The sequence below is a fragment of the Pseudoliparis swirei genome, chromosome 13 (genome assembly GCF_029220125.1).
Source record: "Pseudoliparis swirei isolate HS2019 ecotype Mariana Trench chromosome 13, NWPU_hadal_v1, whole genome shotgun sequence".
NCBI classification, from domain to species: domain Eukaryota; kingdom Metazoa; phylum Chordata; class Actinopteri; order Perciformes; family Liparidae; genus Pseudoliparis; species Pseudoliparis swirei.
The window spans coordinates 18,844,644-18,868,011 of record NC_079400.1 but is presented as its reverse complement, the minus strand read 5'-3'; the positions used below and the strand labels follow the sequence as shown (position 1 = coordinate 18,868,011).

General features: G+C 44.4%; 2 protein-coding genes across 3 annotated transcripts; one reads left to right on the top strand and one right to left on the bottom strand.

Annotated features, from left to right (window-relative positions):
* Window positions 1–260: 260 nt before the first annotated feature.
* Window positions 261–9,141, top strand: chadlb (chondroadherin-like b). Its single transcript, XM_056429776.1, has 11 exons — window positions 261–301; window positions 2,357–2,509; window positions 3,353–3,547; window positions 3,626–3,781; window positions 3,866–4,011; window positions 4,728–5,009; window positions 5,712–5,931; window positions 7,092–7,365; window positions 7,443–7,855; window positions 7,951–8,117; window positions 8,756–9,141. The coding sequence occupies exons 2-11, from the start codon at window positions 2,357–2,359 to the stop codon at window positions 9,063–9,065; spliced, it is 2,316 nt and encodes a 771-aa protein (XP_056285751.1). The 5' UTR covers window positions 261–301; the 3' UTR covers window positions 9,066–9,141.
* Window positions 9,142–9,245: 104 nt separating this feature from the next.
* On the bottom strand, window positions 9,246–19,867 carry l3mbtl2 (L3MBTL histone methyl-lysine binding protein 2). 2 transcript variants are annotated; one of them, XM_056429774.1, is made up of 17 exons: window positions 18,643–19,867; window positions 17,807–17,924; window positions 17,423–17,556; window positions 15,475–15,550; window positions 14,165–14,244; window positions 13,896–14,013; window positions 13,227–13,361; window positions 13,056–13,144; window positions 12,646–12,892; window positions 12,217–12,287; window positions 11,380–11,484; window positions 11,131–11,278; window positions 10,938–11,020; window positions 10,619–10,853; window positions 10,406–10,465; window positions 9,761–9,907; window positions 9,246–9,666 (listed from the first exon to the last, which is right to left on the bottom strand). In XM_056429774.1, exons 1-17 carry the CDS (start codon window positions 18,991–18,993, stop codon window positions 9,545–9,547), a joined length of 2,319 nt encoding a protein of 772 aa, XP_056285749.1. In that variant the 5' UTR covers window positions 18,994–19,867; the 3' UTR covers window positions 9,246–9,544. The 2 variants fall into 2 exon arrangements, with proteins under 2 accessions (XP_056285749.1, XP_056285750.1); XM_056429775.1 differs by having other exon boundaries at window positions 14,165–14,232.
* Window positions 19,868–23,368: the final 3,501 nt, after the last annotated feature.

The window sequence follows — 23,368 nt, the reverse complement described above, 5'->3', positions numbered from 1 at the left end:
GCTGAACAAAAGATCTAAGATGAATCTTCCAAATTCAGAGAGGATAAAACGGACATTGCTAAATAACTATTATATTGAGGCGAACCGTTCCCTCAACAGGCTCAGAGGAGCGATGCGCAGACCCCAGAGGTGCGCGGTAAAAAGGTGTGTGTCTGAGGGGAGCGTGTCTGTTAATGAAGGGATGAACGGAGTTTGTTTTGGATGGAGGGGGCAGCCGGAGGGAAGAGAGCAGCACAGGGAGCAGAGACCGGGAGCGGACCCAGTACAACCAGCAGCCGGACGGAACCAGGACCAGAGCACGGTGAGGACCATTTACTGTAAATAATAACATGTTTGGACCTGAGGGACACGTGGACCGGTTCGACCCACAATAACAAAAAAGGCATATTTTAAAATTGTATCCCACTGAATCGAAAAAACTGATTTTAGAAATAATAAAACTCAAAATACAAAGCTGTTATATATATTAAATATATTTTATTAAACTATTATTATTATTAAATTTTTTTTTTACAGATTAGACAATATTGCAGGTTTTTGGCATTTCCAAAATGTTCGCAATTTAATGTCATTTCTGGTATATATTTATATTTTAAAAAGCATTTAGAGGAGTTAGAGAGTCGTTTTTATTCACCGTCTCTGGCCACGGGACGCAGGTTTTTTTTCTTCTTTTTTTTCCAAGTGGAAACGCATGTTGGCACAACACCGGCGGCCGGAGACACTGCGCGTCTTTGTGCGCGGTGGCGCGCGGCGGCTCCTCTGCGGTCGGGATGTTGATCCCCGGAGGGACGCGGAAAAACAGCTCGGCCGGGAGGAAAATTCCTCCGTCTCTAGTTTCTTGGCCCCCGCTCTGCTCCGGGGGTCTCGGGAACAAAGGGCGGTATGCCGCTGAAACATCAGGAAAGGGAAAAAGTTCTTCACCGCGTGCCAACATTTTGAGACCCCCAAATGTCAGCGCGCGGAGCTTTTCATGTCCATTCCTGCAGATCAAGACTGTTGATCCAACATGGGAATGTGGTTTTAAGGCATTCCAGTGAGGACTGGGGCAAAAAAATCAATCTAATCCATCAAAAAGTACAGAATGATGGAGATATTGTTAAATTGAGCTTTAGTGAATATCAAACAATGAGACACACGTCTTTTCTTCCTTAGGGGCCCCTGATTGTTTCTGAGCTTGGCATCATCTTTTCATTTATATGTTATCTGCCTGCTGTTAACAAGTTCTCAGATCCTGTAGTAAAAATACCAATAAATACTCAACAGCACGTACCAGTGTTTACGAGTCTTCTTTATCATCAGGTCAAATGTTCTGAGAGTAACTAAAGTCAAAACGTCCCACTGGAGACGACTCTAGATGATCCTGAAGTAAGTGAGAGGAGCGTTTAATGTATACATCAGACATGCTGCTCAGTCCAGTGGTTCCATCCCAAATCTGTGTTTGGGGACTTTAGAGAGGAAACGTCTCTTTGAAGGAACAACTCTTGATACCTGACACTTGACACATGCTTTGAGGGGTCACAAGCCAGTCATGTTTTTGTTTTTTTAATGCAAAATATTAATCTGAAAAGTATATATCTAGGTATAAAGATATATAAATACTTCAAAAATTCTCCTTGACCTGAGCAAATTGTTTCCGATTGACTATTTTACAACGGCTCAGAGCCAGAGGTGGTCTGTGGCCCGGGTCCACCCAAATGTATATAGACTACAGGACTGTCTCAGAAAATTAGAATATTGTGATAAAGTTCTTTATTTTCTGTAATGCAATTAAAAAAACAAATGTCATGCATTCTGGATTCATTACAAATCAACTGAAATATTGCAAGCCTTTTATTCTTTTAATATTGCTGATTATGGCTTACAGCTTAAGAAAACTCAAATATCCTATCTCTAAATATTAGAATATCATGAAAAAGTATACTAGTAGGGTATTAAACAAATCACTTGAATCGTCTAATTAACTCGAAACACATTTTCAAATGTTTGATTTTGTTTTGCTGTTATAAATCTTTTTTTTTACTTGGTCTGAGGAAATATTCAAATTTTATGAGATAAGATTTTAGAGTTTTCTTAAGCTGTAAGCCATAATCAGCAATATGAAAAGAATAAAAGGCTTGCAATATTTCAGTTGATTTGTAATGAATCCAGAATGCATGACATTTTTTATTTATTTATTGCATTACAGAAAATAAAGAACTTTATCACAATATTCTAATTTTCTGAGACAGTCCTGTATATGTTAAATAATCATGTTTGATCAATATTAGACACGCAGGCAGCTTCTGAAGGTCTGACGTTGAAGATATTAAACATGCAAGACTGTGAATGAAGTAAAAGTCTTTATGTTCCCCTCTAGATGTTCTCACAGGCCCTCTGGCTGCTGCTGCTCTTCGGCGTCCCGGCAGCTCTCGCGGCAAAATGTCCTGAGCAGTGCGTCTGTGACCAGATCCAGCTCACGGTGACATGCGTCAATGGGAACCTGACCCACGTTCCTCCTGCTGTGGACGAGGTCTTCAGCTCTCTCTCTCACACACACACACACACACACACACACACACGACTGTTCAGTAGTTTGGGGTCACTAAGAAATGTCCTTATTTTTCAAAGCACTGGTTTTTTTTTCAATGAAGATAACATTAAATGAATCATAAATACTCTCTACATAGTTAATGTGTAAATGACTATTCTCTGGTGTTTAATGAAGTCTCTATAGAGGTGTGTAGAGGCCCATCTCCAGTGTTCTAGTGGTACATTGTGTTATCGCCTTAGAAGACTAACGGAGGGGCAGAAAACCCTTGAAACCCTTTTCATGTGAGTGCAGCTGAAAACGGTTATGCTGCTGAGAGAAGCTATAAAACGGGCCTTCCTTTGAGCCACGAGAAGAAAAACATTAATATTTATATAAAAATCATTATTTATAACCTTCTCAATGTCTTGACTATATTTAATATTAATTTTGAAATTAATTTGATAACTAAAAGTGAGTTTTCATGGAAAACACCAAATTGTCCGGTTGACCCCAAACCTTTGAACGGTCGTGTATCCGCCGACATTTCCTTCGTAGGTTCAGTTCCGATCTGGTTCCGTCTTTAAAATTTAAATAAATATACACTTTTATTAATCCCCAAGGGGAAATTAGTTCTCTGCATTTAACCCATCCTTAGTTATTAAGGAGCAGTGGGCTGCAGTGATGCGCCCGGGAAGCAACTGGGGGTTCAGTGCCTTGCTCAAGGACACTTCGACTTGCAACTAATGGGGAGAGCGGGGATCGAACCCACAACCTTGCGGTTGCAGGACGGCCCTCTTACCCCACTGAGCTACAGCCGCGTGGGATCCTGCTTTTCCTTCACAGATCACGGTGAAGTTAGATCTGCGGGGCAACGACCTCCAGGAGCTGAGCGGCGGGGCGTTCAAACACACGCCGTACCTCACCCACCTGTCGCTGCAGCGCTGTAACATCCGCTGGGTGAAGGAGGGCGCCTTCCGGGGCCTCGGGCGCCTCGTCTTCCTCAACCTGGCCAACAACAACGTGGACATACTCTACCAGGTCTGTTACCCCCCCCCCCCATACGCTCTTCTACCAGTTCCCCAATATGAGATTGTCCGTCTTCCCCCCCGAGCTTAGGAGTCGTTCGACGGCCTGACCTCGCTGAAGCAGCTCATGATGGACCGTAACCGCGTGGAGGAGATCCAGCCCGGAGCCTTCTCTCAGCTGGGCTTCCTCAACCTGCTGTCGCTCACGCACAACCGGCTGGTCTACATCCCCAACATGGCCTTCCAGGTATAGAGCCACGTGGCCAACATGGCAGACACGTCTGTCTCCCCTCCGATTACAAAGCGCCGCCGACCTGTCCTCTCCCTCCAGGGCTTGCAGAACATCAAGTGGCTCCGCCTCAGCCACAACTCTCTGAACTACCTGGACACCGAGGCCTTCGCCTCTCTGCTCACGCTCACGCGGCTCAGCCTGGACCACAACGAGCTGCAGTTCTTCCCCACCGAGCCCATGACCAGGTGGGCCGCGCGGCGCTTGGGATCCGCCACGTCAATGTGGACAGTGAATCTACTCATGGAGACACGAGTTCTCATGAGACATGCTAAATGTTTCATAAAAAAGGCAAAAAGATGTACACGACCGTTCAAAAGTTTGGGGTCACCCAGACAATTTAGTGTTTTCCATGAACACTCACACTTTTATGAATCAAATGAGTAAAAAATGTATATAAAATATAGTCGAGACATTGAGAAGGTTATAAATATTGACTTTTATTGTAAATATTAATGTAGTTCTTCTTGTGGCTCAAAGGAAGGCCAGTTTTATAGCTTCTCTCACCAACATAACTGTTTTCAGCTGCGCTCACATAAAAAGGGGTTTCAAGGGTTTTCTACCCCTCCGCTAGTCTTCTCAGGCGATAACACAGTGAACCATTAGAACACTGGAGATGGGCCTCTATACACCTCTGTAGAGACTTCACTAAACACCAGAGAATAGTCATTTACACATTAACTATGTAGAGAGTGTATTTATGAGTAATTTAATGTTATCTTCATTAAAAAAAACTGCTTTATTAAAAAGAATAAGGACATTTCTACGTGGCCCCAAACTTATGAACGGTAGTGTATGCTAACATCACACAGTTTGGTCTCTTGGAGGGACGACAGATCTCTTCACTCTAATATATTATCACATTCGATTGGACAAATAAAAGCTGAAACGTTCCCCCCTCCAGGCTGCCGGAGTTGACTCGCCTCGACATGAGCTACAACCCGATGACGTACCTGGGGGAGGAGGTCGTGTCCATGGCCAAACTGACCCACCTGTTCCTGGACCACATGTTCCTGCAGGACATGGACCACACGGCCGTGTCCAGATGCCCCGGCCTCGTCCACCTGGACATCGGCTACAACCAGCTGCGTGTGCTGCAGCCGTTCTCCGAAGGTTCGCCGAAGCTGGCGCGCCTCAACCTGGCCGGCAACCCCGTCTACTGCAACTGCTACCTGCGTCCACTCAGGTACAGCGGACCGCTGTGGAGGTCAGACCGACGGCATCAGAGCTTTTAACCTTTTAAGCACCAAGCTTTTTTTTAGGCCTCTGCTCCGAAAAAGGCATACGCAAACTAAAAATGCTGTATCTCTGCAACCACTAGGGGGCTATTTTAATCATTTTTACCTTTTTTTAAATGTTTTTGATTTTGTCCACATGTGTACATATCAGTCTATATGTTACTGGGTAAGAGTAAATGAAGATGGCAGCCAGAAAAAATGTAAAAATCTCAAGTTCGAATTGAAAAAAAAAGAGGATTATATTTTTTGGAATGAGGAAGTTGAAATGTTTAAAACTCACAAATCATATTTAAAAATGTAAACATTCTCTCTGCAAAGTTTGACTTTGAAAAAGTGAAGCAGAACAAAGTTAGAGAGGTTTAAGTACAGAAACCTCTCTAAAATGTGCCAAAATGGACATTTTAGCAACTTTTTTATTTAAATATTCTCACATAACAAACCCTTTCTTTCACTTCTATGTTACTCATGGTGTTCAATATATCCAAATACAGCATGTTTCAACTTTTGATTCTTGTAGCCCAGGCTCTGTTGTTTAATTTGATGTGCAACATTAATATATTTGCATATTTCTTGTAGCAATAAAGACCCCAGAGACCCCCTGGGGGGTCTACGGTTTACCACATAGCTCCCCGATCCTCTTTGTGTTCCAGGGAGTGGTCGATCCGGCGCAGGGTGAGGCTGATGGGGACGTGCGGGGGTCCGGCCCATCTGTCGGGGGAGAACCTGGAGGCGGTTTACCCCGCGGAGCTGCGCTGCCAGAGCCAGGAGGCCATGCTGAAGGCCGAGTACGAGGAGGCGAGCAGGGTCACGCCGCCGCCCACGCCGCCGCCACAGAACACGGTCAAGTGTCCCCTCAACTGCGTCTGCGAGGTGAGTGACTGGCACCAGGTTTAGAGAGGACGCGGAGCGCTTTAAATCTCATTCTTTGGACACACGTACAACGTTTATCTTACAGCAGGGCGGCGTTAGGACTATTTTAGGGGAGCTTTTTGAGGCAAATGAAAGGGAAGAGTTAGAAACTGTCTCCAGCGAGCGAGTGTGAACGAGCGAATTCTAAATACAAGAAATAACCATCGACATCTCTCTATTCTTTGAATTAATATGTATTATTATTATATTTTTTCCATTGAATGATATATTTGACACAACTAGTTCATCTATAAATAAGTGATGGAAGCGAAATGAGCTTCAAATATCGCCATGACTGACATTCTGTCTAACGATGGATTTCGGGGCCCCCAAATACGTACCCCTCCCCCCTGGGTCTTAGCCCCCCCCTCTCTCTGAATCCTACAAACCAGGGTAGGAAATTTACATATTTTTTAGGGGGGCAGTTTTTCCCCCCACTGACTTCATCCAGGGGCATTTAAAAATAAATTGGGGCACTTTTTGAAACTTTTGAAATAACATTTAACCGTTGTTAAAAAATAATAAATATACTTATTTAGGCTTTCAGGATATGATAAATTGTCATAAAAATGGCAATAATAAGACTATTAGGCAGTAATAAGACTACTATGCAATAATCTACAGATTAAAAGTGTTTTCTTAGATTTTATGAACAAAAAACAAACAAATCAAACAATTATATTCAATATTATTAATTTTTCTTTTTGGTTATTTATTGTTATTACCTTTTTTAAACAACTACTCAGAATTATAACTTATTCCTATGTTTTTAATAATTAAACATTTATTTATTGATTTTTTTTACAGGCAGTACAGATACGAACAAAAACTAAATGCTCCTAAATTATCGAAATTATGGCATTTTTTGCCCCTCGAGTGACATCAGGGGCAAAATTATATTTCTTCGTGTCAGTTTTTCCCTTTGACCTCGTGTGTTTCCGATGCTGCTACAAACTGCTTAGCGCCTGTAGCTTCATATGTCGACTATAACCATGAGAGCGTCATTGATTTTCTTCTGTAAGCACATTTCTTAAAACGACGACCATCAGTTTCCTGCTAAACCCACGCGGCCAGCTAACGGTACCACTTAAAACACGACATCCACCCCCACCCCCCTCCAGGCCGAGACGCGCCACTCCTCGTGCGAGAACCGCGGCCACGCCAAAGTTCCTCGCGGTTTCTCTCCCGACACGCGTCTCCTCGATCTCCGCGGCAACCGCTTCCACTCCATCCCCGGCAACAGCTTCCCCGGCGTCGGCCGGGTCGTGTCGCTGCACCTGCAGCGCTGCAAGATCGCCGAGGTGGAGGGCGGCGCCTTCAGTGGCATGAAGGGCCTGATCTACCTGTACCTGTCGGAGAACGACCTCACCGCCCTCAGCCCCGACGCCTTCAAAGGTCTCTCACAAGGCCACATTCAAACTGATTCATGTATCCGTGTACTCGAGTTAAATTGATATCTTCTAAATCTGCAGGCCTCCCTCAGCTGACTTACCTGCACCTGGAGAACAACCGCTTCACCGGATTCCCCAAAGCAGCCTTCACTCTGGTCCCCAGCCTGCTGGCGCTCCACCTGGAGAACAACTCCATCGCCAAGCTGGAGCCGGACCTCTTGACCGGAGCCGAGGGCCTCAGGGCGCTCTACCTGGCCGGGAACGTCATCCACCACGTGGCGCCCAGGGCTCTGGACCGGGCCGGGGACCTCGATACGCTCCACCTGGGAGCCAACCGGCTGAAGGCGGTGCCCACGGACGCGCTGAGCAAGGCGGGGAACCTCAGAGACCTGAGGCTGTCCGGGAATCCCATCCGCTGGGTGGGGCCGGAGGCTTTCCGACCGCTGGGGGGGGCCCTGAAGGAGCTGTACCTGGATAACATGGGCCTGGAGAAGGTGAGCGTCTTCTGATCAACAGCAGACCTCTTCCTCCAGGACCAGCCTCACATTGTGTCTCAGGAGGTGTCTGACCTGACCTCTCGTGTCTCCAGATGTCTCCGAGCTCCCTGGCAGGTCTGAGTGCCGGGTTGAGGAGTCTCTTCCTGGAAGGCAACCAGCTGGAGGAGGTGCCCGACCTTCACCCGCTGACCTCTCTGGAGGTCATCAACCTGGCCGACAACCCTCTGATGTGCGACTGCCCTCTGCTGCCGCTACGCATGTAAGAGGAGCACAACGCAAGGAGTCACACATGACTTTTTTAAATATATGTTTTTTATAGGGATGATGCTTTATCTATATATATTCTAAAAAAAGTATATTTGGAACTCTTGATTACACTTCACTCAGAGTTGTATCTACACTACCGTTCAAAAGTTTGGAGTCACGCAAACTGTCGTGTTTTCCATGAAAATTAACTTTTATTTTTTAAATAAATTGCAAAATGAATATAAAATATAGTCAAGACAAGGTTCAAAATAATGATTTTTATTGTAAATATTCATGTTGTTCTTCTTGTGGAAGGCCAGTGTTATAGTTTCTCTCACCAGCTGCGCTCACATAAAAAGGGTTATCAAGGGTTTTCTACCCCTCCGTTCGTCTTCTTAGGTGATAACACAATGTACCATTAGAACACTGGAGATGGGCCTCTACACACCTCTGTAGAGACTTCATTAAACAGCAGAGAATAGACATTTACACATTCACTATGTAGAGAGGATTTATGATTCATTTAATGTTATCTTCATTGAAAAATAAGGACATTTCTAAGTGACCACAAAAATGTGAACGCTAGTGTCTGTGTCATATTTCAGCTTCTTTATTGACCGTTTGTTCATTTCTCTTGACCTCTTCGTCTAGGTGGATTGAGAAAGTCAACCTGAAGGTACGAGCCACCTGCGCCAACCCCCCCGAGCTGCGCGGTCGCCGGGTGAAGGACGTCCACGCCTTCAGGGCGTGTCCCGGGGGCGAGAGCCTCGCCGCTCCCCCGACCGCCACCCCGAAGCCCGCCATGGCGCCCAAGGCCACCAAACCCAAGTCGGCGCACCTCGGCGGTCTCCGGAGGATCAAAATGCTCCGAGCCAAATCCAAACTTCGCAAAACTCTGAACACGAAACCGTCGTTAGCCCAAAAAAACACCGAGAGACGCAGCGCGGCCGGAAAGAAGTAAACACGTCTGAGGTTCAACCACAGATTCAAGTGTATTTTTTTTAATCAATGTTTAAAAAAAAGTAAACAAATATTTTTATAGTCAAGCAAATTAATAGAAAATAGATTATTTTTAAGTTACTTTGGCTTTATACCACTACACAACTGCAGAATGTACCGATGTAGAAACCTTGAGACGACAAGTTGTGTTCTTTTATTTTGATATCAGTTATCTCATATTAACAACAACAGCAAAGAGACGACGTCTGGATATAAAACAGAAACAATAAAAACATTACAACAAATATATTCGTCTGCTATGCAACCCCAAAAAAATCATATGTACAGGTTTGCAGTGGGAATTAAGTCTTTAAGTTGGACTCTTCATGGATCTCGTCACCCTCCTCGGCTCTGAAGCGTCCTCGTCTCTGAAGCGTCCTCGTCTCCTCGGCGCCGCTCTCCTCCTACGACTCGCTCTCTTCGCTTCTTTCCGACGTCGGTTCACTCGTCCTCCTCGCTCTGCTCTGGCGACTCCCCTCCCTCCTGGACTTGTTGAGGGTCGTCTGGCGCCTCCACCTCCACCTCCTCCTCCATCTCCTCCACTTTCACATGCACCGCAAAGACTACGCAGACAGAATCACGTCGTTACATTTACCGGAGCGCTCTCGGAGAAATGAGAACGAGTGAGCGTCGTGTTGCGCGACTCCGCCCACGTACTTTCCTGCTCCTCCGGCTCGGCCTTGGGCTCGACGAGAGGCGCCTCTGGAGGAAGACGGCGGTCTTCTAGCACCGGAGGCCCGGCGGTGCCACCGCCCTCGGGTTGCTGAGCGGCGTCGTCTTTAACTTGTCTCTTCCGTCTCTTTCCTATTGAAGCCCAAAGAGGAGATGAATGTTATAGAGCTGGTGGGAGAACTCCCCGACGCTCAGGGTTCAGACACGTGACCGACGACGACGAGCTTTAAACCAAATTTCCATGAGCAAACATTTTGTGAAATCTCAGAGTATAAACCTTAAATGACTTAATTTAATGAGACAATAGTTTGATTAAAAGAATACATATTTATATATGTATTCTTTTAATGAAATTTCGTGAATGAACATATGAATATAAGATAGTTCCAGGACTTTTCCAAAACTTTTGAGATTTGAAAACTGCTTTGAAAAATAAGGACATTTCTAAGTGACCCTAAACTTTTAAATGGTAGTGTATGTCATATTTTAGCTTCTTTATTTAGTGTTTGGACATTTCTCTTTACCTCTTAATACCTCTAATAATTTTTTTTTCAGTCCTGGAAATAACCATTTTTAAATTCCATGACTTTTCCAGTTTTTTTATGTGTCAACACACAGAACACAACTCACTCCTTTTCCCGTGCAGAGGGGGTTTGTATTTCTTATTCGGTGCCGGCTGGGTTTCCAAATCTGGAAAACAAGAATGAAAACACCCGTCACCTTTACACAGGGTCACGATCACACACACACACGCACAGACTACAGGTTACAGAGGCACATTGGCTCAGATTTACAGCCGAAGGTATTTTTCTATTTTTATGAAAAGGGTCTTTTTGTTGTTACCGAGTCCTGGGGGAGGCTGCAGCTGGTAGCGCATGAGGTCGCACCAGCCGACGGGGTAGATGTCCGGGGACTGGTGGTCCACCCACTGGTCGAACTCGTCCTCCCAGCCGTCGAAGTGGATGAGCAGCAGGCGGCCCACGTGGCGCTTCACGGTGGCCACGCACACCAGGCGCGGCTCCATCAAGTCCACCGCCTCCAGCTTCATGTCGGGGGAGAAGCCGTGGCCGGGGTAGTCCTGAAGGAAGGAGACGGAGGGCAACTGGACGTGAGATCACAGAGAGCACCAACGCTCCACGAGGGTTCGGGCTTCCTGTCTTACGGCGTTGAACAGGCGGGCCGGCGCGGCTTCAGCTGCGGTCTCCTCCAGGTATTTGTCCCAGGTGAAGGTCTGAGAGTCGTAGTCTGAAAACCAGGGGCGTGTGTTTATCAACGAGTGTACCGCTCTAGACGAGCTTTAAGTCGACGACACTGTTCGCGAAGCGGGAGCTGATGGAGAGGCGTGTCGTATTCACCTGGAGGCACCGTGAGCGTGATGTCACTCTTTTTGCTGAAGCCCACGGGGAGGATGGCGTGCGACGAGGCGTGGTAACAAAACCAGTCGGAGCCGTTGTTGGATACGGCGCCGTCGATACCCACCATCAGGTAGCCGTCGAACAGCACCTGGGGGAGGAGCGACGCAACATAGGCGATATTAGAATTATTAATAACCACCGAGTTCAATATTCAGTCCGCTGTGGACCAATCAAAAGCAGCCGTCTGACCTTGTGTACGGTCGCCACGCAGATGCTGCCCAGGTTCAGAGGGTCGACGGCCTCCAGCTTCATGCCTTCCTCAAAGTAACTTCCTTCCATGTAAACAAACCTGGGCTGCAGACCACATGGGGGGTGGGGGGGGTTATATCATACATCAGGTGTGTCAAACTTAATTTCACTGTGGGTCACATCAGCATCATGGCCGCCCTCTTAAAGGGCCAGTGTAACTGAAACACTGTATGAACTACTCCTGAACATATTTGTTCAATAACTCTCTTTGCATTTCATTATTGTAGAAATGTTGGACATAAGAACATTTCTCTAATATTATTACATAAATCCATTTAATTTGAAACCTTCAAAAAAAAAGCACAGGATATTTATTTTTTTATTTATTTAAGAAAAGGCAATCATGTCTTTTCAAGCCGTCAGGGGCCACATACAATGATGTGGCGGGCCTTGTGTTTGACACCTGTATCATACATATTCTATTAGCACAGGGTTCAGACATGTTTTCTTTTCCAGGACTTTAAACCAAATCTTCCATGACTAAACATTTCGTGTAAAATCTCAGGTGCAAACATGAAAAAGTGAGAAAATGTCGTATTTAAACTAACAATGAGAATTCCAAAGCATATAGTATTGTGTACATTTACATAAGAATATAACAAATGGGAGTTTTGGGGATTTTTTATTTTTTTAAAGAACTTTTCCAGGGCTGGAAATAACCATTTTTAAATTCCATGACTTTTCCAGGTTTTCCATGAGCGTACGAACCCTGATAAAAATACGTGATCAAACATTCTATGTGACATGCTCTATTAAAGCTGCATGGTACGTCCTCACCTTCTTGAAGAGCATGAAGGAGCTGTCGCAGGTCCCCTTCCAGGCGCTGGCAGCAGCAGCCACACTGCTTTCTATCCCAAAAAATATAATTAAAAAGTTTATATCGCTGTGTAAACACAACATTGACGGAGCTATTTAATTAGACGTTTGCATTTAGTTTTATTGTAAAGTAATAGTGTTTAATCATTGCTTGTTTAGGTTATATTTTAATATGTTAGAAGAGCTTTTTCTCATGGTATTTTTAGTTTAGTTTAATTCATTGTGATTGTTGTTTTCGTACCACTCACTTTCCCCAAAATCTCCATTTATTTAATTTCTCCCGACTTATTCAAACATTTTGCCGTTTTTTGTTCTTTTACTGATGTCATTCCGTCTATATTGCACACCATGAATCATTTGTATCGAAAAATAACTGAACCACGGCCCTACCAGTCGCTCTGATATCGTGACCCACTCTCTTGGACCAGCCTATCGGGTGCAAGAGGGGACTCCACATGTGGCACCAGAAGCCGGAGAGCGTATTCTCCGCGGCGTCCATCTGGTCCTCGTACACGAGCCGCAGGCGCCCGCCGGTGCTGGACTCCACGATGGCCAGGCGGGTCCGGCTCACGTGGCCGGGGTCCACCACCTCCACGCGCATTCCCGTCCTGAAAGAGTTTTTCATGCTCTCGGCCAACTAGAGAGAGGACAGAGAGGACAGACCGGAGCCCAATATCAAAAATTATGAATTAGCCTCAGAGGGCTTTACAATATGTACTTTACATCCCTGACCTTTGACCTCACATCGGATCAGGAAAAAAACTCCCAAAAAATAGAAAACCGTCAGCGTTCAGTCGTACCTTCAGGTAGAAGTCCACGGGGAGAGTCTGAGCTCCCACAAGCGTCGACATCAGGTACTCTTTCCAGTCCGGGATGCTCTGCTTCACGTCTACGGACACACACACACACACACACACGGGCCGTCAGAGGAGAACAATGGGCCATTGTTCATCCAATGGAAGCCGCCTCACCTTGTGGGGGCACCAGCAGCTTGCTGGTCATGGCGCTCCACCCGATGGGGTTCACCTCCCCCGACACGAGGCTGCACCAGAAGTCTCGGCTGCCGTCGTCTTCAAAGCCCTCGTACCTCAGCAGGGCTTTGTACCCTGGAGGGAGGAAGACGAGCAAATCAAATCAAAGCACAGCACAGCGTGACCTGAGGGGGGCGCCGGTAGGAGCCGGTAGGCGGATGTGATGGCCGCCCGACTCGGGAATAGTTTAACGTCATGGACGTCCACATGCACACCTGAGGAGCCAGGGGTCACTCTTCTTCCTCTTATTCTTCCTCACTTTTCTTCTTCTTCCTTACTCTTCTTGATCCTCTTCTTCCTCACTCTTCTTCACTCTTCTTCCTCACTCTTCTTCACCCTTCATCATCTTCCTCACTCTTCTTCAAGTAGTGAAATAGTGTGAAACCGTTGGCAGGAATGTGTACACATGCATCTCGGAGCTCCAGAGGGTGGAGGAGACAAACAGATCCACAGCGGGACGTGAACTCCATGGGAGGATTTCAGATTGGCAACGAATAAGAAAAGAAAATGCAGCGACTGCTCAAATCCATAATAAAATCCAAAATCATAACACAGATAGTTCCGCGCTGGAAAAGGCCAAAACAAACACCGACAGACCGTTGTACTCACCGGCGATCTGGATGGCGGTGGCGATCCAGTAGACTTTGCTGGGCAGCACCGCGTTGGTGTTCAGGACCTCCACCTTCATCCCCAGAGTGACGTCGTCCCACTGGGCGCACAGCGAGGCCTGCAGGCGGGAGGTCAGACCACCGCCGTGAGGACCCGGGATCTACCGGGGCGAGTCTCAAGACTGCAGTCCACTTCTCTTACGTGATCGCCCCGACGGGAACACAACCAGAAACGTGTTCCTCCATTACGCTCGGCAGCGAGGGACTCACGTGTCTGAAGCAGGACACCGACGCCGCCACAGAGGTTTCCTTCTCCAGGTAGGCGCCCCATTCGAAGCCTGTAGCCGACGCTACAGGATGGAGAGAGAGAGAGAGAGGGAGCGAAAGAGTGAGAGAGTAAGAGACAGAGAGAGAGATAGAAAAGAGTGAGAGAGAGAGCGAACAGAGCGAAAAGAGCAAGAGACAGAGAGAGAGAGCGAAAGAGCAAAGAGTGAGAGAGTAAGATACATAGAGAGAGAGAGAGTGAACAGAGCAAGAGTAAGAGACATAGAGAGAAAAGAGTGAGAGAGACAGAGAGAGAGAGAAAAGAGTGAGAGAGAGAGTGAAAAGAGCAAGAGACAGAGAGAGAGAGAAAAGAGTGAGAGAGAGAGAGAGAGAGAGAGATAGAAAAGAGTGAGAGAGAGAGCGAACAGAGCGAAAAGAGCAAGAGACAGAGAGAGAGAGAGCGAAAGAACAAAGAGTGAGAGAGTAAGATACATAGAGAGAGAGCGAACAGAGCAAGAGTAAGAGACATAGAGAGAAAAGAGTGAGAGAGACAGAGAGAGAGAGAGAAAAGAGTGAGAGAGAGCGAAAAGAGCAAGAGAGAGAGCAAAGAGTGAGAGTAAGATACATAGAGAGCGAACAGAGCAAGAGTAAGAGACATAGAGAGAAAAGAGTGAGAGAGACAGATAGAGAGAGAAAAGAGTGAGAGAGCGAGCGAAAAGAGCAAGAGAGAGAGCAAAGAGTGAGAGAGTAAGAGACATAGAGAGAGAGAGAGAGAGAGAGTGTGAGAGAGCGAAAAGAGCAAGAGACAGAGAGAGAGAAAAGAGTGAGAGAGAGAAAAGAGTGAGAGAGCGAAAAGAGCAAGAGACAGAGAGAGAAAAGAGTGAGAGAGACAGAGAGAGAGAGAAAAGAGTGAGAGAGAGAGAGTGAAAAGAGCAAGAGACAGAGAGAGAGAGAAAAGAGAGAGAGAGAGAGAAAAGAATGAGAGAGAGAAAAGAGTGAGAGAGAGAGACCGAAAGAGCAAAAATTGCGAAAAGAGCAAGAGAGAGAAAAAAGAGAGCGAGAGGGTGAGAGAGCGAAGAGTGAGAGGGAGAGAGAGAGAGAGAGGCATCACTAAGCTGGAGTCAGATGCTGTGAGACGTTTGTACTCTGCAACTTTTAATACTCACAAACAAATAAATGTCACGTTGTGCTTAGCAGGTAAAACATGGTAACGTTCAGAGCCAGTATCTCGTGTTCGAGTTCACACCGGACCTCAAACGTCTCACATGAATATGATCTGACTGCCATGTTGATTCCTCGTGTGTTCAGTGCCTCACCGTTCAGTGCTGGGGGGGCTGGGGGCAGTTTGTTCACCTTGCTCAGCACTGTGGCTTTCTTTGAGGGGGGTCTTCCCTGAAGAGAGACACACAGAGAAGAGCAAAGTCGTCTCATCCGCCTCGATTTTTGTGAATCGAGTTGAACCACATTGAGTCGTGATGCTGGATCCGGACGTTGGAGGAACCCCTCGTGTCTGGGCAGTTGGTTCAGTATTCATCGGAGCACGAGTCGCTTTAACGAGGATTTAGTCAAGAGTAAAACTGACTTCCTACAAAACTTCTCACAGAAAGAAAGACCTGGCAACATGCTTTCCCCTTTATTGCAGAAAAAACTAAATAACATCTAATAATATCAAAAATCTGAACAATCATGTTTTTGAGACATACAAAACACACACACACACACACTAGATTACTTCTACAGTTACATATATGGTGAGACGGCTTGGCAAAGCGCTGCAATGATGATAAATAAATAAATTCACAGATTTCTCAAAAAAATAGCACCAAAAAAAGAAAGTTCAGTAATTTTTCGAGAGCCAAAGTTGATGTTTAAAATGCTCAACGACAACAACAACAACAACTTTAGTCTGCTGTCAAAGGGACTTCCGTCTCTTCCTCTTCCCCTTTTCTTCAATGGAGACCGGTTGACTTTCTTTTGGTGAAATACTGCCACCAAGTGTTCAGAACTATACGTTGTGAAAATATGAATATACACCAACAAATGCACAATGTACTCAATGTCCATCTCACATTGAATTTTGGGGGAAATACTTTTTTTAAGCCCATTTGATGGATTGATTGCTGCATTTGGTGCCTTGATTGGTCCATAAAAACATCACATGGCTTCAACTACAGCTTATCTCTCTCTGATGGTGCTTTTCAGGACTGAAACAAGAAGTAGCAGACCACACACGAACAACTCAAGTGCCCCATGTTCCTTTAAGTCAGCGCTGCTAAAAACAATCAATCGTCTATACGACGGTGGGGAAGAAATAGCATCGAAATAATTTTTTGAATCCATTTAATAATAGAAGAAGTTCTGATGGAGGCTGTGCAGAACCTGCTATCAGACGGACACAGAGGCTTTATAAGAGCCTCCGCTGTACCCCGACAGGCTCGGTAACAACAGGGCCAGCGCGACGAGTAAAGACTACAGGGAGAGGACAAGAAGGGGAGGGTTACGTTAAAAATCTACAAACTTTCTGTATTCACAATGATTTGTGAAGCACTGCAATTAGAAAACAACCCGAACAGCGTCGCCTTCGACCAACTCAGTCACACACAGCATCAGTCCTCACGGCAGACGACCACCGACACAAAGAACACAAATGTGACCATAATGCCAAAATTCGGAAAGATTAGTGTAATTATTTAATCATGCAACATTGGTGTCAACTGTACAAGTGATCGTAGTTTCCAGCTGTGGGTGTAAAACTCAACAAATGAATAACTAGAAAGCTGCACTGCAGGCCGACTGCAGGTCTGGATGCAACGACCGAAAACAAGCGAGGGCGACTGCAGCCGATCGGCTCGAGACTCGTCGTCACGCAATCCAACCCTGGACTCAATCAAAAACTCTCCGAGCCGTCTGCGTCGCAGCGTCTAGTGGTGACGACGCACTCGGCTGTGTTATCGCCTCGTGGGGCCCCCACCGGTCAAAGGCCAGTCCGAGTAGTGGGTGAGGAGTCAGCAGGTAGTCAATGGATGTATGAAACGGGCAATAAAATGTCTTTTGAGTGTGTGTGTGAATCACCGCCACCACGAGAGCTCCTTGAGCCTTGAGCACGCAGCCATGACCGGCCACCAGAAGATATTATGGAGTCTGCGTCTACCGGATGGAAGATTCCCCACGGACAGAGAGGTGCAACATGTGAGCGTTGGCATTATTCTCCTGGCAGAGAACTGTTGCTCTTTGCTAAAAGGATGAACTCAAAGATGTAGTCACCTGCAGTCGTGCCAGGATGGAGGACTTCTTGGAGTTTGACGAGTAGGAACGTGAACAGGACAGACTGCAGAAACGCTTGGTCTTGGAAAAGAAGGTGCTAAAACGGCCGGTGGTGCCACACAACTCACAAACCACTGTAAAGATAAATAAATACAACGCAGTTTGTGTAAAGCATCATCAAATCTTATCATAACCTACCTCGAGCATGTACATATAGGCTTTATATTATATTATTATATATTATCAAGTGTTTGGTGGAGAGCTTCCATCACTTCTCTTGGCTCTCTGGAAGATTGTTGAAATGGCATTCAAATGAACGGACAAGAACATTTACATTTAGTCCCTCAAACTCTTGTTCTCTCTTGTTCCTCATTTGCATCTCACCTGGTCGTTCTTCTTTGTTTTTCCCCCCCTGCTTCGTCCCTCCTCCCGTCAGGCGTTCTTTGCCCCCTCCTCCATCGGCTTCATCGACCTGCGTGGATGCCGTTTCATTATTTTCAGCCTGTGAAGAGAAGAAAATAAAACCGCATTAAAAGAAATTTAGAATGTGTGAATGTTACTTTAACTCGTAAAAATATAAAACAACAAGGAGGTACGTTTAAAGCTCTCAGACACTCACTCTCTTTTATTATTATTAAACCTTTACTTAACCAGGTAAAAATCTATTTTTCGAGGGTGACCGGGACAAGACAGGCAGCAACATCAGAAACACAGAGAACAAGACGAGTTAAAATAAACTAAAAGTTAAGAGAAGGTGACATCGCCGAGTTCATTTAACCCTCCTGTTACCTTTAGGGTCAATTTGACCCCATTCAATGTTTAATGTCGGTGTTCTTTGGGGTCAATTTGACCCCAGGCTGTTTTTCACTGTGTCAAACATATAAGAAATATCAACTTTTTAATATATTTAAAGGGCTATTTAGGTAGTCAACAAACAAACATAAAGTACCTCACACTTAAACTTGGGAAACAATATTAATTCTAATAATTTTCTGGAGGTTTTAATTACTGGGGTCATATTGACCCCGAGGGTAAAATATGTTAGTAAATGTGAAGGTAACAGGAGGGTTAAAGAGACATTGACATTGTTGGGAACCTGCCTCCATTTCTTTCATTTTATATTTAAAAGCAGTAAGTGGTACCAGTTCTTTGACTTTTTAAAATATCCTGCAACATGTTCCAGGATGAGGGTGCAGTGAACCACAGAGATAACTACTCACACTCGTGGCGCGCTCTTTCGGTTCCGCGGTGATGCCTCGCCGTTGGATGGCGGGCAGGCAGTCGCTGCAGCCCGCTCCCTCGCAGGAGAAACAGTGCGGCCGGACGAAGACGGTCGGCACGGCTCCCGGCTTCAGGGCCGGAGCCGCTGTGTGTGGCCTGGGCTCAAAGTACTCCTTGCCAAAATGCTCCCTGCAGAGGTGAGAGTTCGGCGTGGCGACCCACTGGGTGCGTGTGCGCTGGACCTGCTTCTCCCACTTGCGAAACTCCTCATGGTCCTTGGGGAATCGGAACAGCTTCGCCCCGTCTTCCGCGGTTTTGCCGCATCCATAAGCCACGCAGTGGTACGGCATCCCGGGGGCCGGGCGCGAGGAGACCACCGCCGCCTCAGATTAGAACGCGGGATCTACAACCGGTGCATCCTTTCTTCTTTTTGGGGTAACCGGGTGGTTGTTCTCTGAGCTCTGCAGAGGGAAAGCGACGATGGAGCGTTACAATTAGCAGACCATTCTCAAATTCTCAGAGATGGATGACAGTTGAGATATCTGATGAACACTCCTCTCCGAAACAAATGTATACGGTGACCATGATGCCGAAATTTAGTGTTAATTAACAGGCAATTTTTTAATTATATATTTTAAAGGCTAGTCACAAGGTGGACGACAGTTGAGGTATCTCTGCTGGTTCTTGATCTAACATGTCTTTGTCTTGCATGCAGCATTAAGTGACACAGGAATTTCAGCTGAAAAGATGAATAAAGCTGCAGCCTGGGTATTAAATATACATTATAAAAAGTCTTTAAATGCTCCACATCTTCTCATCTGTCGGCCATAAACAATATGAACAGTGTGTTTGATTTTTGACATCTAAATAAGTGGTTAGGAATCACAGTCCAATCATCAACATCCACGTCAAACTTCTTCAAATCAGAACTGGGAAACATTTGTTAACTACACGCACACAATGTAACGTCATCACTACGCGTTGACATGCAGAATAACACTTTAACATGAATGATGCCGTTAAACTCAACAGTCTTGAGCAATAGGTTTGATAAACAAGCTAAATGCAAGCTAACAATAACCGCTAATGATAACCGCTAACGGCGCTACTAGCACGTTTTGTGCTATTATGAAACGTGTTATTACTTTGAGTGGCTACTTAAATATATAATAATAATCTAGGCCCCTAATTTAAATGTTTAATAAACTGCAAAACACTATTGGATATAAGTTGTTCGGTTGTATCTTCTTGGTAACGGTAGGTAGGTTATTTGGTTAGCCCCACCTGTATCGCGGTCGCCTACGTATGACGTCATCTGACTTCTCGCGCAAGGCAGATTGCATTGTGGGAGTTGAGGTTCAAGCAGATTGGATGTGAATAGAAAAGCTGAACATTTACGATAGAAAATGTATTGAAGGAGTATTTTCTACAGTATTATCTTCTTATACTTTCAGTATTTTCAACTTGTACTTTCAGTATTTTCTACGTGTACTTTCAGTATTTACTTTGTGTACTTTCAGTATTTTTTATGTGTACTTTCAGTATTTTCTACTTGTACTTTCAGTATTTTCTTCTTGTACTTTCAGTATCATCTTCTCGTGCCACTTTCGACTTTGTGGGATACTTTTCTGACAGCTGAAGTGCCAATATTCCTCCTATTCACATGTGTATCAGACGGTATCAGCAATCTTTGCTTCTTATCTATATTTATATAAACATGAAATACTGTATCGGTGGTGAATATAAAGTAATATACTTGGGTTATGCAGAAGTAGGCTTTTGTCCTCCAAAAATATTATATATGACAGACAGCCATTGTCTGCACATTTACATCTTCTGAACATGTTTACCCTGTAAAATAATATTATACAGATCAAAAGAGCAGATACAGAACACTTTAAAATAAGTTTTGATCACTTATATTTGTTCAGAAATACTGTTTTCTTCTCTTATAATGTTTGCTTTTACAATTCAAAAATAATAAGAAAGAAATCGGATAATCCAACAGTTATCGTGACTTTAAAGCTTTACTGATGAAAAAGCAGTAAAACTCTAAGTAAAAATATACTTATAGTTCATTTTGGGACTATATTTGTGAACAAACTCAGAGTTTGGGTAGAGTTTGGCCATAACATGAATTGATATCTTTTAATACTGACCACAATAAATATTAAATTACAATGAGACTTTAGCAAGCAAACTCAGCGACCTCATAGTTTCCTTTGAATCAGATCAATCGACTGTGGATATTAATGATCCTCAGAAGATGCGTCCCAATATTTCTGGTGACCCCCTGACCTTTCCTCTTGTTGCACCTTAGCCCAACAGTTCCTGCTAAATCTAACTTGCAGGAGCCAGAATTTACTTTTTTTTTCGTTGCAATTTTTAGCAGCAGGTTTTGGGAATTTAAAAGTTTAGTCTTGTTGTCGTTGGTGCAAAAGCACACAATATATGGTCAAAATTGAGGTCCAAAACACAGAATTGGAAACTGCAGAGAGCAACAGCTGAATGTAATCCAACGATGCACTCGTATGTTGTTCAATGCACGTAAACATCACTAATATTTGTCAAAATAAGAGTTGAACTGTGTTCTCAATGAGGATCAGCTGAGAAAAACTGACCTGTCCTTCATCACAGTTAGTAAAGGCCTATATGTTTTACATGGTGATGGCTGTGTTGCATTCAAGTGTCCTAATATACCACGACAGTGTGACAGTGAGCCAGCATGCACAATACAAGTACCCTGATGCAGCTAAATGGAATTAAAAGTTATTTACACCTGTGACCCGTCAACATGTCTCCAGTCCTATTTTGTGTTATTTAACCAATTGTTGGCTTACCGTGGTAGACATGGGCCACTTGATTGAAAGAAGTCTTTATGTTTGTATACCAACCAAAAAAGTGTATGTGTGGTTCCTTCTGGCTAGTTTACTGATCCGGTAGAGGTGGCAACTCCTGCAGGACTTTGAAGGCCTCAGGTTCACAGCGTGTCCATTTGGTCTGTCTGAATTTGCTTTAATGCATAACTATTTATATTTGTTGATCTATAACCATCTGAAGCTTCAATAATTGTTTCAATCCTTTGCATTCATTTCTCTGTCATGTTTCTTTCTGTGGCATTTAGGAAGCCTTTTTACCCCCTAGTCTTTATAACGTATGCACAATAACACCTGTAATGGTCGGGACTTTCGCAAGGGCCAGGCATGACGCAATATTAAATATCATCATATTTCTCAGACCGTACAAACAGGCTCTACATACTTTTCTTCATCATTGTATGAATGCATAATATTTAAAGTAGTGATGATTAGTGACAGAGTTGTTTGCCCTGGGGCCCTCTAGTGGGTTAATCTAGCCATGGTCCTGTGACTGGGCACGATACCCACACTACCTGGGTCTGAGTCTGGGTTTAAGGTGTGCACCTGGTCTAGGATGCACCCATGTGCATTGATGCAGGTTTGGTGCAGCCAAATCTTTTAATTTTATGCAGGTGGAATCACACGTTTGAAAGCAGATGTGACTGACAACTTGTAAAATGTTAAAACCAACGTATACCAGTGCTAATTATCTTGAAGATACACGAGATCTGTTACCAACCAACGTTTTCATCTCCTCCAAGATGGCCTGATTTGACCTGTGGGGGCCTTGTTGCCTTAACTAAAACACACCACTTGAAGAACACACCCAAACACTTTCACATTATTTGTTGTCTTTCTGTCGTGTTGATTGTTGTTTGTTTGTCATGTCCAAATGTTGCACCTTCCACCAAAAAAAATTCCTCGTTTGTGTAAACATTCCTGGCAATAAAACTGTTTCTGATTCTGATTCTGATGCACTGCAGAAAAGGTTTAGATTTTGAAAACGTTTTTTCTTCGTGCAACCTGCAACCGGTTGAACTAGAAGAACATTTGTCTCTTTGCATTCTTACTTTAAATGATGTCCAATAAGTGCACTTATTAAAGATGATGGATATGTTGTAGTTAACAGGGGAGAAAAAAACACAGCGATAGAAGTCCATGTTTTAGGACATTTGATGACTTACGTGTATCTGCAAAAGGCCTGAATCCAACAGGTGGAGAAAGACACTTTACAGAGTGAATGTGTGTGCATCCTTAACTCCTCTTCCTGAATCTTTCCCACATTTGTTTTGTTATACTTTTACAAATTGTGCTTGTCCCACTGGAGAAACATCATGAATACTAAGTGGCCAACATGCATTTACCAAAACTTTACTCTCAATAGTAGTACAGAGGAAGTTCTGCAATGTAAAATCTTTCTGTATTGCTGGGGAAAAAAGTTTCAGCTGATGCAAAAGTTGCAGTAACCAAAAACAACAACGCATTGTACGTATCCCATTATTGTTTTGTAAATGACACAATGAATGCATGGCTGTGGAGCAGTTCACATCTCCAGTATATCATGAAGGTTTAGATGAAAATGTTGGCTTTTCTTTTCATTTAAAAGCAAAGTCAACACCAAGACAAGGTGAGAGAAGTGTGTGATATTATGGAGTTGTACATGTATTCATGGATTGCCCATTTTGCCAAAGAGAAAGCAAACAAATAAATAAAAGGCAGACATGATTGTTTAAAAAAAAAAAAGTGATTTAATTAGTTTTTGAGGATGGAAGTTCCAACAAGTCTTTCCAGTTATTCAGTTTTCAGTGTTGGAATCCACCATCTACTACTCCAAGTGTTTATTTGTGCTCTTTCTAAAAGTTAACAT